A 15,848-nucleotide genomic window follows, 5' to 3' on the forward strand; every position below is an offset into this window, starting at 1 on the left:
GCTCAAGCGCTTCTAGGCTTGAGTTCCGCAGTTAAGCGAGGATGGGTTCAGAGAGGACTTGGTGGGAAGACCAAAAATGATTAAAGGGATGGGAAGTTAGATTTACGGGCAGGAGTTAAGGGAATCTCATTTTTTTCATCTGGTGGATGATTTAACGATGATTCTCCAGCATGTGGAAGATGCTTTCTTGCAGAAGAGGATCTACATCCAGGACTGAGCAAGAACATAGGATCTTTTGGATGGGCTGCTTACCGGTAAAGAGGTTTCTTTCTGGAGGGCCAGTAATTACTGGAATAGGCCATGGAGAGCTGTGGTTTCATCTGCTTCTTTCTGCTGGAGATTGAAACATACAGAGGGACTTCTCCAGGCTTAAGTAAAGTATAATTTGTCATAAAATAATCTGCTTTTTCTTCTAAGTAGTTTTTACTTTTTTTTATCACATTGTCTTTGTACTGACTGCCATTCTAGTTGCTTCCAGTTTTCCATTTGAACCTTTCTTGTTAATTGGTGTCTGTTTTATGGAGGCATTTTTAATGAAGAGGATGATAGCGTTATTACCTCCCTAAAAACAGAATTACTCTAAAGTAGAATTTCTCAACCTTAACACCATTGACATTTATGGCTGGATTGTTCTTTGCTGAGCGGGGCTGTCCTTGCCCGTTAGTAGCCTCCCTGAGAGAGCTCTACTCACCAGGTGCCAGTAGCATCCTCATCCCCCAGTTAGGGCAACCAAAAATGTCTCCAGGTACTGCCAAATGTCCCTCAAGAGCGTGGGCAAAATTGCTCATGGCTGAGAACCATTGCTCTACAGCCATTGTAATAGCTTATTGGGTATGTGATTATTTCCGATCTTTAAAACTTTTTGGCCTATCATAGTTGGTGAAATTCACTTTACCAACACTTTCTTCATTACCTTCTCTGCACCTGGCATATGATTATGTGGCTGCTGGAAAGTGGAAGGTCAAATTAAATGACCCTAGTAGGCAGTCAGAAAATGTACATCGGTTTTCAGGAGCTGCGGCCACTGATACTAGATCTGGTAGAATATACAACAAACCTCCTATATTAAAGATAGCTTTAAAAGTATTATAACTATTTCATCTTTAAAGCAATTATAAATGAAGTTTATTACCTTTTAAAAAATGAAAGTAAGATATACTCATAGAATACTGGGGAAATCAGAAACAAAATGGAAAATAAAAAAAGGCACCCACATTCTTAACACCAAAGAAGGCCATAGCTAAGCCATCCTTCTTGGCTTTTAGGACTTCTACACATGTAAACTTTTCTCTCCCTCTCTCTCCTGGTTTCTTTTCTACCACGGGAGGCCCTCGGGTGTAGGAGTCTATACGCATAGCCCTGGATCAGCCCCTGGGCGAGGAGCTGGTTTATACAGCGAGTACTTCTTGTACGGCCGCCACACGCGGGTACTGCCCTGGGAGCAGGGAGTATGGGGATGGCAGGGGCTGGTCTCTGCCCACCAGGAGCCCACGTACTGTAGCTTGTGCAGGCATTTTGGTGACTGACAGTGATTTCTTGTCCAAACTGGGAGTACAGAGTTCACCCTTGTAGAGAGATGTGAAGAGCTTCCTTGTTGGTCTTCTGTTCACCAGCTTTTGGCCTGTATGGAGCATGTCCACTGGCAAAGTCCAAAGTTTTAAGATAAGATAGTAGAGTTGCAGGTGGCCTAGCAGAGAGCCCTTTCAGAGAGAGCAGCAGTTGCCACTCCGGGAGTAGCAAGGAGCACAGCCCAGACCTCCAGCTCTGACCCCAGCTGGTGCCTTCAGTTCCTGTGCGGCAGTGAGTCACATGTGGCTCTTCTTCCTTATGCCTCCTACGTGAACTCGGCTCCATTCTACAAGATGGCAGGCAGAACCAAGTACACTGACACTTAGTGGACCTACCTGCTGATGCCTCCACTTGTTGATTGATTGATTCACACACCCTTTTGGCAAATACCTGTTTTGTGTGCACTGTATACTAGGCATTGTCCAGTCACTGGGCAGATCCTGGTGAGCTAGAATCCACTGAACTGGCTGCTGATAGAATCAGGGCTTCTAACCCAATCAGAAGAGTCAGAGGAAATACAAAGTTGGTATTTATTTCAACAGGTGGATTAACATCTTGCTAAATTGTGTTTTGTTTTATAGGGGATTCAGCAAGTCTAGGTGATCAGTTCTTAACTGAGGTTTGTGGCTTGATCCAACCCTGACATTCATCTGATTGTTGAAAAAGATGGGACCCCAGTTACATGAGACTTTAGGGAATCCAGTCAACACACACTTCTTTGCTTGTCTATGAAAACGAGCATATAAGTGTGTGTTGACTGTTGCCGCTCCCTGCCGTAGTGCTTCAGGACAGAACCATCTTGGTTTAGGAGAGAAGTACACAGTATGAATCCTGTAGCATCTGCATTTGAAATCATGTTGTGCATCCATGCTGTCTGGTATTTGTGATTGAGTCATATCCCATTTGATGTAACTAAATTTAAGCTGACCCACATAATGAACAGGCATTTGCCCAGCGGGCCCTCAGTTCTTCTTTTAATCAGAGACCCTTTTTCAAACTCAGCCTGACCCTGAATGCCGCCAGTTTTCCATTAGCGTACTCTATTGCAATACATGGTCTTAGAGCAGGCAGTTAGAGTTTTATTTCTCAAAGAACAATATAGGTGAATACTAGTCTTTGAGAAGGCAAGAAATGTATTATAGAAACCAGGACCCATTTTAAGGCAAGCCTTGCTGTACATGTTTCCTAACCTTTTCCCATGAACCAAAAAAAAAAAAAGATTAAAATTCCAACAGAAGGAAAATCGCCTTGGAGAAATATCTTGAGACCGATGGATTTATTTCATGTGTGACTTAAAATAGCCTGGGTTTTTAGTACTGCATGAAGCTGTATTTCTAATGAGTTCCTGTTACCTCACATTTCTTCAGCTTTCTTTCACAGGGCCTTGCCTACAGATAGAAATAGGCTAATTGTTACCATAACAGTTTTACTATCTTTCTTTGAGAAATCCACAAAATGGCCCATTTTTAAGAGAGGAGATCCAAGGAGTGGGGGGATGTGGCTTTTCTAGGGTTATTTCTTTGGTCCCAAGAGTCATATTTGGGATTAAGCTGCATTTCTGGGCTGCGAGCCTAGATGGTCCTATTGATTTCCTGTTCCTTTCGGGGCTCATAATGCCACTTGGGGCAGTTAAAAGTTAGTTCGTAAAAAAACAATGTATTAAGGTCAGTGGGTAGCGAGGTGAGGTTTCTCGTCACATCAAACTTCACCCCATAATGAGGTGAGGGAGGATAGGAAAGCAGGAGTGGAGGGCCCTGGGCCTTCTGGGTGCCCCAGAGGCCGGGGGAAACAGCGCATTGCCCCAGGGGAGCCATCCTGGTCAGGCCCATCTTTTAAGACTTTGGCCATGACCATCGGGTCACAGCAGGCAGCCTTTGCACAGCATTAGCTTCACAGATGTTTGGCTGATGCCCCTCATTAAGAACGTGGAGCTTGCCCTCTGGACCCCTGCTCTGTGAGATTCTGGGATATGGGTAGAGGGAAGACTCCTCTGGGTACAGGGTAGGGGGAGTTGCTAAGCAAGGGATTTTTGTGTGGCTTATTGTTCCTGCTTACCCATTCTAGAGAATGCCAGGCAGAGGCAGGAGGGCATCGTGAGCAATTCCATCATGTACTTCACGGAGGAGCCCCCCGAGCTGCCGGCTAACAGCCCACACCCCCTAAAGCTGCGGCGCGTCCTGAACCTCAGCCCTTTCACAGTCACGGACCACACCCCCATGGAGACGGTGGTGGACATCTTCCGGAAGCTGGGGCTTCGACAGTGCCTGGTGACACGGAGTGGGTGAGTGGCCAGATAGCTGTTGATGAAATGTGTGCTGTGATCAGAATCTGGAAGGAACAAGATGCATGATACATGGTCTCAGTCCTTAAGGGACAGTTGACTGGGTTGGCCATGTACTTGGGAGAGGGTGTCAGAAAGTTGTGCTGAGAACACTGAGAAGGAAGTGACAGGGACCTTTGGGAACTTAGTGCAGGGTCGCCAGTGCATCCGGGGAAGGTGGAGATGCTTCCAGGTTATGGCTGCTTTTGGGGATGAAGCTGAAGGTTGAGACAAAACGGGGAAGAGCCAGAGGAGAAGGGCTTGCGGCTGCTTTTCTACCACTTGGGTGGCAGTTGGCTTGGGGGAAGGCACAACCTGTTCTGCTGTAGTGTGATATGTGTTCCTCAGAATTGTGGTGCTATGCAAAAATAAGCAATGAAAACCACAGGACTTAGGAGAAAAATAGGGTCAGGTGCATGACAGTCAACAACTTCATCAGTGGCACATTAAAAAGGAGAGGTGGGAATCTAATAAAAATGGTAGTACTGTTTTAAACACATTACATGGTTAAGAAATATATCCCTGTGACAATAAATATGTCACTTGACCTGGAAAAAACCCTAAAGTTGGCTTGTGGCAGGGGTGTTGTGAGGGCTGCAGCTTGCCAGTGTTTTGGGCTCAGCTGGGTGGTTTTCTGCATTCACCTGGAGTTTCTTGTGAATGTGATCACCCGTAAGCAGATGTGAAATTCCCATTATGTTCAGATCAATCCCTAATATATCAGTGGGCTCAAAACAACTTCATATTTTCAAAACTAACCTTGTAGGAAGGCTAAGACTCAGTGGCCCCATGGCATTGTTTCTGCTGCAGCAAAATTACTTCTGCTTTGTGGTATCGCAAACCAGAAAGCCAGCACTGCAAACAATGCTCAAAGGTTTGGGTGCCGTGAGAGGCGCAGTGCCGAGGGCCATTCTTTGGGCTCAGAGGTCTACCCCAAATTCCACGGCCTCAGAAAGTTGGGTGGAGGAACATTAGTCAGGGTAGCCTAGATAGGGTTGTATGCCCTGCTTACTCCTTAAGGGCTGGGGGCAGCAGGGGACATTGGTACCCTCCCTTTAGTTTGGGCCTTTATAGAATCCAGAGGGTTAACTCCAATTAATGTCATTTACATTTCCAAAGCCAGCACACTCCAGTTTAACCCCGAAGTTCTCAACCAGGGTGATTTTGTCCCCAAGAGATTTGGGGTGTCCCAACAGGGAGGGGGATGCTACCGGCATCTAGTGGGTAGAGGCCAGGGATGCCATTCAGCACCCTACTGTACATAGGACGGCCCGCATCACGACAAAGAATCATCTGGCCCCAAATGTTACCAGTGCTGCCATCGAGTGGCCCTGGACCGGATGCCTGTGAATAGCCAAATGAGTGACACTTCCTTGCTTGCCTTTCTTCCTGGTGACAGCGGTGAGGGCTCTACCAGGTGTAGATTTTCACCCTGACCCAGGGAAGTGACATGGGCCGACAGGACAAGTGTCCTCCTTAGCTCTGGGGTGTCTTGCACATGGGTAGGACAATTGGTGAGGAACAAATAAGTGTCTGAGGCTAGGGACCATTTCTGCTGGTGATATTTAGAGGAACACAAACTTGAATGTGTGTCAGAACCCCCAGAGGGTTAAAGGTCCAGGTTGAACCCAGAGTGCCAGGCCCACTGCAGTTCCTGAACCCTCAGGTCTGTCAGGGGCCCGAGAATGTATGTTTCTAACGAGCTCCCAGGGGCCGCTGCTGCTCAGGGGACTACATTTGGCAAAGCACTGAAGCCCACGAATGTACTTGAATTTCCAGTGCTCGGCGTAGATACTGCTGTGATCACAAGTATACAGCAGTTTCTCTTTTCCTTTAAAATAATAACTCAATGTCAGTTATCATTGGAATTCCAGTCCTGGCAGGAAATTCTGCCCTTAACACCCGCTCACACCTCACAGAAACCCATGAGGTTTTCCTGCGAAGATCTGGGTGCTGAAATTGGCTCCGAATGTTCTGCGAGAAAACAAAATCGCACTCTCTCTCGCTTTCCATATTTTAAACAAACACAGATGCTGATACATTAGTGCTGGCAAGGGATCCTTGTTTGCGGGGCCTTTCATCTCCTTGGGCTTTCAGCCAGGGCAGGCATGTCTCGAGCCAGCTTGCCTTTTTGATGGATTCCATCACCATGTGCCATCCCTGCTTGTGACTCAGAGCCCCAGCCCATCCCGTTGACCTGCATCATCTGCAGGATTTCTCAGGGCCTGGGGTCCAAGGTAACCGTGAAACCAGACCAGGAACCACAGAGGTCTTTATCCCCAGATGCCAGAGTCTAGGGGGCCTGCAGGGGCTATGCGTGAACTTGGGTGGGATTTTTCCCAAGAGCAGCTAGAAAGGAAAAGCGAGCAGGGGAGATGGTGTCAGCATTCCCCAAGCCCTGCAAGGTGGGCTTCAGGGACATGGACGGGGGGTGGCCTTCCCAGAAGAGCCCAGTTGCTCTAATCTGAATTACATTCATGGTCACAGATTGGCTGTTTATCATTCACCAGATTCACTTGAACTCCTACCCACAGGGGCTGCAAGTTCAAACACTTGATTTAAATCAAATAGGACATTTCACGCCACTAAGAACCCTGCTGGATTTGAGGTTGCCTCTGCCTGGGTGGATGTTCAGCTTTCTTCCTTTGTGATAATTATTGTCATGGGCCAGGGCACAATTTATGCCCGACCCTAAGGCAGTTCCTGAACTCACATTCCCCCAGAACAGCTTTAACTAGCTTCACTTCCAGACATAGTTACAGAGCTTTAAGAGGAGGTTGTCAGGACTGCTCTGGCAAATGGCTGATCTTCTGATACTCTCTCCAGAGTGAAGATAAAGGAATGGCAGCCAGGCTGTATAGATGTGGGAAGGGTGCACATGCGTGTGTGTTAGTAGAGTGCTCATCACTTTGCAAGCACTAGCGAGTCATATTTGTTTCAAGGCAACATTGGCTTAATCAGTATCTTACTGAGCATCTATTTGAGAACGGGAGAAGGCTCAAACAGGTAAAAAACAAATAGTAAAGCCAAGGAGCTTGTCATCTACGAAGGAACATGGACATAATCCAGTTTAAGTGGTGTTACCCAGGTGTTCTAGAGGGGACTGTAATATAAATAAATAAATAAATGAAGGGCTTTCAAGTAATAAATAAATGGCTTTCAAGTAATAAATAAATGGCAAAGAGGACAAAAGAGTATTTTCAGTTGAGGGTCTATCCACTAGTTGGTTGGCAGCAGAGCCCCTTCCCACCACAGCCAGACACGCCTTTGGTGGTCCACGTCTGAGGGGCCAGTAGTCCCGCTGCCCCCATTCTCTCCCGACCGCAGCCCGACCGCAGCTTTTTAGTGGTATTACAGGCATGCGCTGCTTGAATTACAATGATGCCTTTTTTGATTGTAAAGGGAGTCGAAGGACTGTTATGGATAGAATTGTGTCATCTCCCCACCCTGAGTTCATATGTTGAAGCCCTAAACTCCAGTGTGACTGTATTTGGAGATGGAGGTCTTTAAGGAGATAATTAAGTTTAAATGAGGCCCTAAGGGTGGGGCCCTAATCTGATGGGACTGGGGTCCTTATAAGAAGAGGAAGAGACACCAGGGATGCTGGCACAGAGGAACGGCCTTGTGAGGACACAGCAAAAAGGCAGCTGACTGCAGGCCAAGGGGAGGGCCCTCTGGAGAGACCCAATCTGCCAGCACCTTGATCTTGACCCCCAGCCTCCCCAGCTGTGAGAACATACATTCCTGTTGTTAGGCGCCCCCAGTCTGTGGTGCTTTGTTATGGCAGCCGGGACTAAGGACTCACACTTGCCTGGGCAGGTTTACTATAACGGCGTCTTATTTTATGGGGCATCTTCAATTTTACTGCATTTTGATAAATTTTAGAAATGTACTTAAAGTAAAATATGAACATGGTTAAAGTCAAGTAGCTCTAAACAGCTGGAATGAAAAACCATTCCTGGCTTTACCCTTCTTTACTACTAACCACCCTTCTCCCTTCAGGCAACTACTTTTTTCCCCCTGAGGGTTTTGTTTTCTTTAATAGACCTTATTTTTTAAGCAGTTTTAGGCTTACAGAAAAGCTGAGCAGAAAGTACAGCATTCCCACCTACCTGCTCTTGTGCCCTATTTCCCTTACTGTTAACAACTTGCATTAGTGTCTTATATTTGTGGCCATTGATGAACCAATATTGATGCATTATTATTAACTAAGGTCCATAGTTTACATTAGGGTCACTCTTGGTGTTGTACATTCTCTGGGTTTGGACAAATGCATAATGACATGCATCCACCACTATGGTATCGTGCGGAGTGGGTTCACTGCCCTGTAAACCCTCTGTGCCCTGCCTATTCATCTCTCCCTCCCCCAAACCCTTGGCGACCACTGGTCCTTTTATTGTCTCCTATAGTTTTGCCTTTTCCAGAATGTAGTAGAATTGGCATCATACAGTGTGTAACCTTTTCAGACTGGCTTCTTTTACGTAGTAAAATGCATTTATGGTTCCTCCACGTCTTTTTATGGTTCGATGGCTCAGTTCTTTTTAGCGCTGAATAAGATTCCATTGTCTGAATATAGGTAGGTCCCGGGGAAGGCAGTACAGCATGGAGAAGACAAGTAGTGACTCGATAGCATCTTACTATGCTGATGGACAGTGACTGCAATGGGGTATGGGTGGGGGACTCGATAATGTGGGTGAATGTTGAAACCACAATGTTGCTCATGTGAAACCTTGATAAGACTGTATATCAATGATACCTTAATAAAGGAAAAAAAAGATTCCGTTGTCTGGATATGCCATGATTTGTTTATCCATTCACATACTGAAAGACTTCTTGGTTTTGCCAAGTTTTGGCAATATGAATGAAGTGAATATCTTCTAAGAGTGAGGCCATTCTTTTATATAACCACTAAATCATAATTACACAAAATTGACAATAACTCATTATCCAGTTTATACCAAAGTTTCACACATAGCATTTGGTTGTTTTGTCTCTTTAGTCTTTTGTCTAGAATAGCTCCCTGCCCTTTTTTGTTTGTTATTTATGACGTAGATTTTTATGAAGAGTCCAGACCAGTATTATATTCTGAATTTGTTTGATTGCTTCCTCATGGTTTGATTTGGTTTAGTGGTTTTTGGCAACGTTCCAACATAGATGACGTCATAATATCAGCTTTTCCAACTCTGTGGGTGCTAAGCTCCATGACTTGGATGGGGTGGTGATGGCCAGAGCCTTCCATTGTAGAGGGACATTTTTCTCTCTGTATGTGCTCTGTGGAGAGATACTTGGAGCCATATGAATTTTCTTTTTCTAGCAATGGTTTTGGAGTCCACTGATAATTATTGACTGAACTAGTTATTATACTAGGGGTTGAAAAATGTTGATTTTCTAATTCTGTCCTGCTTTTTACATTCACTCCCACTTTTTTTGATTATCATGGTAGAGTCATGACCCTTTCCATCAGTGTTTTGTCATCTATATTGTCATTCTTTTTGTTTAGCATGCTTTTAAAGGCCTCTTTTGCTGTCTTTCTCTTCCCTGAAGATGTTCCTGTGAGATGGAGGGCAAGACATAGTATCTGCTCTCTCCTCCAGTGTGATAGATGGGGAAAGTAACCCCCAAAAGCAGTCACTTTCTCAAGATTGTTTAAGGTCCAGTGTGGTCAGGGACAAAGAAGTCAGAATTCTGGTCTGACAGTTTCACTAACCAGTGTCCATTTCACCAGATGTTATTGACTTGAATACTGCATCCCTCTTCGTAACACTTTGTGTTAGTAAGAAATGAGTTTGCTAATTGGGCTTTAATTAGATAAGTGACATTGTATTTACAATTGTGTTTTGTGAATTCCTTTGTAAACCATCCTTTTACAGAGTAGAAACCTGTCAGTTTACTGGCTGTATGGTATTTCAGCGTGAGATTGCCATTGTTCACTTCTCCGTTCCCCTTTTCTTGGGTATGATGGAGATATGGTGAGCAGCATTTTGCCAGCTGATTTGGCCACAGGACTTTTCTCCAAAAAGCATGCACATACCCTTCTTTCAAACCTTGCACCTTTCCCAGGGGACATGATTTGTTCCAGCAGGTGGTCATTTAAGTATTTAATAAAATCCATAGTGAGGCAAGGGCTGCTGGGAGTGGTTGTGCCAGTGTGTACCGAGTAACCCAGGGGCACAGTTTACAGTAGTGTTTGTGAACAGTGCTCCCATGAGTCGTGCCATGTGTAGTCTAGGTGGCCCTATGCAAGTGACCCTGGGAGATGGCATTGTTTTTGTAAGTTGAAAGCAAGGAATTTTGGAAGAGGGGGTGATTTGCATACGTGATTAGAGATGAATGTCAAACTTTACCCTTCTAGTAAGGAGGATTTAAAATAGAATCAATTGTTATCTTACATTTAAATTACCTTTTATACAAGGAATTTCTGTGGTGTGGACATATTGACAATGGCTTTCATAAGTCCTTTTAAAATTGATTGTAGTCTTCAAATTTGAGAGAGTCTATCAGTCACCATAGGTTTACAGCTGTAATAAACAAGCTTGCAGTCTCAGTGGTCTAACACAGCGGTCATTTCCTCTCCCACGTCACATCAGTGTGGGTTGCAGCAGGTGTGGGCTCCTCACCATGCAGTCAGTCAAGGACCCAGGGCCTTTGAGTCTGGTGGCTCCTAAGTCAGTCTTCTGTGACCTCCGAGTCCTTTCCAGGCTCCTCTGCCTCTGGCTGGCAGATGGGGAGAGAATTTGAGGGAAATGCAGGTGGCCCGGGAGGGGACTCTCGTACCTGTACCCACATGCCATTGGCCAGAGCTCCCTTGGCTGGCCCCACCAACCACGAGGGAAGCTGGTGAATGTTGTCTTTCTGTGTGCCCAGGTGGAGTTGGCATCAGGTTCCGGACAGGCATGAGTCCATACTGCAATTCTGACCTCTTTTCTCTGTTTTGTTTCTTTTCCAGGAGGCTTCTTGGCATCATCACGAAAAAGGATGTCCTGAGACATATGGCCCAGATGGCGAACCAAGACCCTGAATCTATCATGTTCAATTAGCAACAGGGTGGCAATTATTTTGAGAAAAACACAATGACTGTGTCATTTTAAAAGAAATAAACAAATGATACGTTATTATCCTAATGAACCATCATGCACTGGGGGCAGTGGAAACAAAAGCTTTGTTTGACTGGGAAGGAGGATGCAACTTAAAAAAAAAAAACACATCAAGGAGTTGGCGTTTTATAGCTTTAACCCCTTAGGAGTTTCAAGCTGTGTTTCTTAATGAGTTTACTAGCTATGGGGTCTTGCAGGAGGGTGTAAACGATGTAGTTTGTGCAGGGCCGTGGAACACAAATGCTTAGTCAGGAAACGTTTGCCCCTTCTGATCAAGGCTGATTTCTGTGAAGCTTTGAGTCCCAAAGGCAGAGGGGTGTGGGTATGTCAGCATCCTTATGAACTACTTCCTGAAATTTGGCTTCTCTGTCACTAAACATTTAGACTAAAGACTAAAGATATTTGCACTTAACTTTGTTGGAAAAGAGAAAGAAATTTGGACATAATGAAGGCTGCAAGAATGCCAGTGGGTTCACTCGTGACTGCCCATTTCAGCCTGTTGTTTTCCTTCTCCATCAGTTCCTGAACCAGCGCCGGGTTACCTGCTATGCTGAATATGAAGAAATCATTTCTCTCTGGCAGACCAGCACCTTGGGGCTGCACGATGAACTCTTGGAGAGTCTGGCGCGGCACTGTTTCTCCCACACCCAGGGGTTCCTCCTTATTCTGAGGATATACACACCCGCTCATTGACTTGAATCCCCATTACATTTGCTGCATTCAGTTGTTATTCTTGCTTGGCATTCTTAAATATGGATTAGTCTAGCACCTTCCATGGACCGTATATCCTGTGTGCTGCCAGCTTTCTATAAGTGTGCTCTAATTTCCAAATAGCATATACAAAAGTCAAAGCGGGCTGCCCAGTGGTACTGCTTATTTTTCCTCTCAGATCTTATAAAATATGGCTGCAGAGAGGGGGAAGGCATACGAGTTCTCAGTGGGAGCTCCTACAAATGGATTGCAAGAGAAATACTAAATTGATTCTAAATCTGTTCCATTATCTTCTCCGTAGGATGCAAAACGTCTGCTTTAATGTGCTAGTGTGCACTTTCACACCAGCAATTGAAGCATGGAAGGACAGAGTTCAGTTTTAGACAGCCAATTTGAGCGCTGGCATCTTTCTACTGAATTTGTGATACATTTATTCTTTTAGTCAGGGTTCAGTCTTTTCTGTGGGAAGGAATTAAGCTGTGCTTTAGCCCCACTGTGTGATCTGTTAAGAGTTACCCACCTCGCCCTTTGACTTCAGTCTTTGTTCTTCCCTTTTTCCTGAGTCCTCATCTTCTGTCCTCTCATCATTGGGTGCTGATGGACCAGGTGAGCAGTGGAGGACACGTGATGGAGTGAAGAGCCTAAGGCCGAACCTGCGGTGGGCACTGAGGGCTGTCTCCAGGACAGGAAGGGGTCCCACGCTGGTAGTTTTTCCACCACCCCTTGTCCTTTGTCCTTGGCGTACTGCCTCAGAGTCACAAGGTGGTCACAGAACGGCTTTCTAAACAGGAAGAGGGAGGAAGAGGCACGTAACAGGTGCAGTGTCCACATCAGGAAGGCAAAGCTTTCCCGGAGATGCTCGGCTTACAGCCACTGGCTAGAGTTCTGTCATGCGGCTCCCCTAGTGGCACGTGAGTGTGCGAAGGAAAATTGCAGCTAGGCATATTAGTCTCCGAACAAAATGTAGGTTCTCTAAATAAGGAGCGACATTGGTCCTGGGGAGGGAAACGTTGTTTGCCATAGGAGAGGCCATCATTGTGCCCTGTTCTTGTCCTTTTGTCTAACCTACTCTTTCTGGCCAAACCCTCTAAACACTCTCTTCTAAGCTTACAGCCCCCACCCCTTTGCTCAGGTCTGACCTACAACTCCCGCTCTGAATCCATCATTCCTAATGAAAATGTTCATTTTGGATAAAAATCCAGCTACAGGCAGGTTTCTCTGGAACTTCTAGTCGATGTAAGAGATATCTGATGTGTTCTCTAGGTTAAAAAAGTTTAAGTCAGATCATGCTGACAAACCATGGAAAATTTGTTTCTGTAATTGGCCCCCTTAAAAATAATATCAAATAGCCACTTCAGTGTGGAAATACCGGTCAGTAGTAGAGAATTCAGTCTTTGGTATCTCATGCAGCGCATGTAAGTACCGAGTAACAGATCATATTAGCATTGTTATTGGGGTTTCCATGGAACATGTGCAAGTGAAGCTGGATTTTCCCTGGACTTTAAGTCTTAAAAGGTCTTAAAGATTGCTTCATGTAGTTCCCTCTTACTCCTGCATGGCCTCCCCAAACAGTATTAGTCATAGCCTGGATTTATATAATCCAGGATGCCCTTTTAGCTGAAATAAGGAGTTTCAGGAAAGAGCACGGAACAGTGAACTGATAGCTGAGGGCAGCGAAACCACAGAATGTCCTCCTCCCCCAGCTGAGGCGGCGGAGGGGTGGAGGGGTAGGTTACCTATGCCAAGGTCACTGAGGGGAGTTGCCCTCCTTCCCAGGGCTTAGTCTAGAGATGTCTGTGAATTCCTCAGAGACAGCTGGGAGTGTTACTTGACTGAAATAACCTTGTTTTCCTTCATAAGCTGAACCTCTCATTTGTTGGGGGGTTTGGCTCTCTGCCACAGGAGGCCAGGGTCAGACAGGCGGGCTAAGGTCAAGGATGGGAGAGTGCAGTGGGGTGGCCGGAGCCTTTGCCCTCCTCGCCTCAAGCCCTGCCAGCATGGCAGTCGTCTTGCCCACCGGCCCGGGGCCTCAGACAGGCTCACTGGAGAACAGCGCTTCGGCACTCTTTTGTGAAAGGGTGGGGATGGGATGCTGAGGGTGTTTGCTGTGCCCCCGCGTAGAGCTCCATCCACTTTGCCTGGCCATCTGATGAGCGATGTGAGCAGAGCTAGGATGAGGAGGTGAGATCAATATTTCTCAGAATAGTGTGTTGTTTTCCTTTTTGCAAAACCAAAGTCTTTAGATGTTTGTAGAACTTCCTGGATTCTTTCTAAATTAGTGTTTTATGTAAACAAACAAATGCATAATGGAAAAGGAGTTCTTTAATGAGGCACATCAACCTATTTCTTGTTCTCTCTACTCCTAAGGAAATGTGTTGTAGGACAGACACCAAATAAAGAGTATCCTGAAAGAAAGGATTTCTTGTGTTTTTTGGTACCTCGCCTGGAGAGCACATGTGCATGTGGCTTCTTTGAAAAGGTAAATGTGCTAGAAGTAAATCAATATTCAGTGTTTGCTATTATTTAGAATCAGGCCATCTCAAATTTCTCTGTTCAGTACCTCCCAAAGACCTTACAAAGGAGAAGACATGTCAAAAGATACATTTTTGGCCCTAATGAATCACAGAAACAGAAAAATTCCCAGCAGTTTGTTTCACTTAGGTGAGAACTGGTTTCTTTAAATTATCAACATGCACAAATTCTGCTCAGAATTCATTATCCGATGCTGAGCTGGAAAAGATGAGAAAGGCAGGAGGGGAACTATTGAATGACATAATTGTAATGTTATGCCTTCATTTTAATTTAGCATGGGCAGGGTTTTATCAGACCCAGCTTCGAACCTTTGAAATGATTTACATGAGGGGCAGCATGTATATCTGACTTGGGGAACACTAAGCAGACTCCATTCTCCCTGGCGCGGTGATAACCCTCTGCTGTCCTGGGTGTGCTGGGAGTGAGTCTGTGTGTGACTTTCACGAGTTCTGTTTGCATTTGGTGTTGGAACAACCACATAGCAATGTGGGGTTTTTGTCTTTATTGTAACACTGTAAATGTTGGCACCTTACTAAAAATCGGATGTTTGAACTCTATTTTAAAAAATAAGCATGGAGCCCTCAGAAAGCATCTTGTAAATGGAAGAGATACTGATTTTCCCACAGGTTTTTACCCATTGGGGCCTCAGGAAACTGGATTCCGGTGACTGCTGGAGTAGCTGGTGAAATTGAAGACCTATTCTTAAGATAGTCACTCAGGATTGTGACATCAATTTGGTCAGCTTTAAAACCCCCTATTCTTAGCCTGGTGAGCAATGGGCCAAATAAAAATTCAGACTGGGGCTATAAATATGCAAGGATGGGGGAAGGTCACTGTCCCCAGGCCGTCTGCATGTCTGCCCTGTGCCTGGGAGCTGGAGAGGACTGCTCGGCAGTGGGCCAGCATTAATTCTTTTAACAGAAAATCTTGCTCTGTTACTTTAGGAACCACAAGGATTTGACTTATGTCCTTACCACCAGTTTTTTACTTTGAAATTTTCAACTTTACAGAGAATGAGGGAAAAAATAGTACAAAAATCGTACAAAGAATGCCCACATAGCTTTGCTGACCTAGAAGAGGTAGTGAGAGGAGTCACTTCTGACTAGGGCGGAGCCAACCCCAGGGACAGCTTAGGGGAGATCATCTGCAGCCACAGGGCAGCAAGTGCAAATGTCCTGAGGTGCAAACAGGCTTGCTGGGGTCTCACCAGGGGTGAGTGGCTTCCGGGTGGCTGGTGCTTGGGGAGGGAAAGGGGGAATTTGAAGTTGGTTTGGTTTTTCCTCCGTGGGGAGTGCAGACTCAAGCAGATGCTTCAGGGTCTAGTAGGGCCAGGTAAAGACATGGAATTTAGAGGGGTGATATGATTTGATTTGCATTGTACATGACCCATTCTGGCTGTTGAACAGCAAGATTAGATGAGGGCAGGATGGTTAGGAGGCTACTGTAAATAGATGAGTTATGATGGAGCCTGCCCCAGAGCAGTTCTTGAATTCTGGATACATTTCCAAGGTAGAGCCAGCAGATTTGCTGGTGGAGTGGCTACACACACACACACACAATGCTACCACAGAGTTGCCATTTGCTGAGGGGTTAGACTAGGTGTACAGTGCAGTTTTGGAAGT

At 45.5% G+C, this 15,848-nt stretch overlaps 1 protein-coding gene across 4 annotated transcripts in view; it reads left to right on the forward strand.

Moving 5' to 3' along the window:
* The window catches only part of CLCN4 (chloride voltage-gated channel 4), a 57,894-nt gene extending 43,785 nt beyond the window's left edge, over positions 1-14,109 (forward strand). For 2 of the 4 annotated variants that reach the window (XM_036913004.2, XM_036913007.2), the window contains exons 12-13: positions 3,634-3,850; positions 10,836-14,109. In XM_036913004.2, the coding sequence (XP_036768899.1) occupies positions 3,634-3,850; positions 10,836-10,926 (308 nt within the window). In that variant the 3' untranslated portion in view covers positions 10,927-14,109. Of the gene's footprint in view, positions 1-2,150; positions 3,597-3,633; positions 3,851-10,835 lie in introns of those variants that run through there. The other 2 variants (XM_036913006.2, XM_036913008.2) reach the window with 2 other exon arrangements.
* Positions 14,110-15,848: the final 1,739 nt, after the last annotated feature.

This window comes from Manis pentadactyla, chromosome X, assembly GCF_030020395.1.
Source record: "Manis pentadactyla isolate mManPen7 chromosome X, mManPen7.hap1, whole genome shotgun sequence".
Classification (NCBI taxonomy): Eukaryota; Metazoa; Chordata; class Mammalia; order Pholidota; family Manidae; genus Manis; species Manis pentadactyla.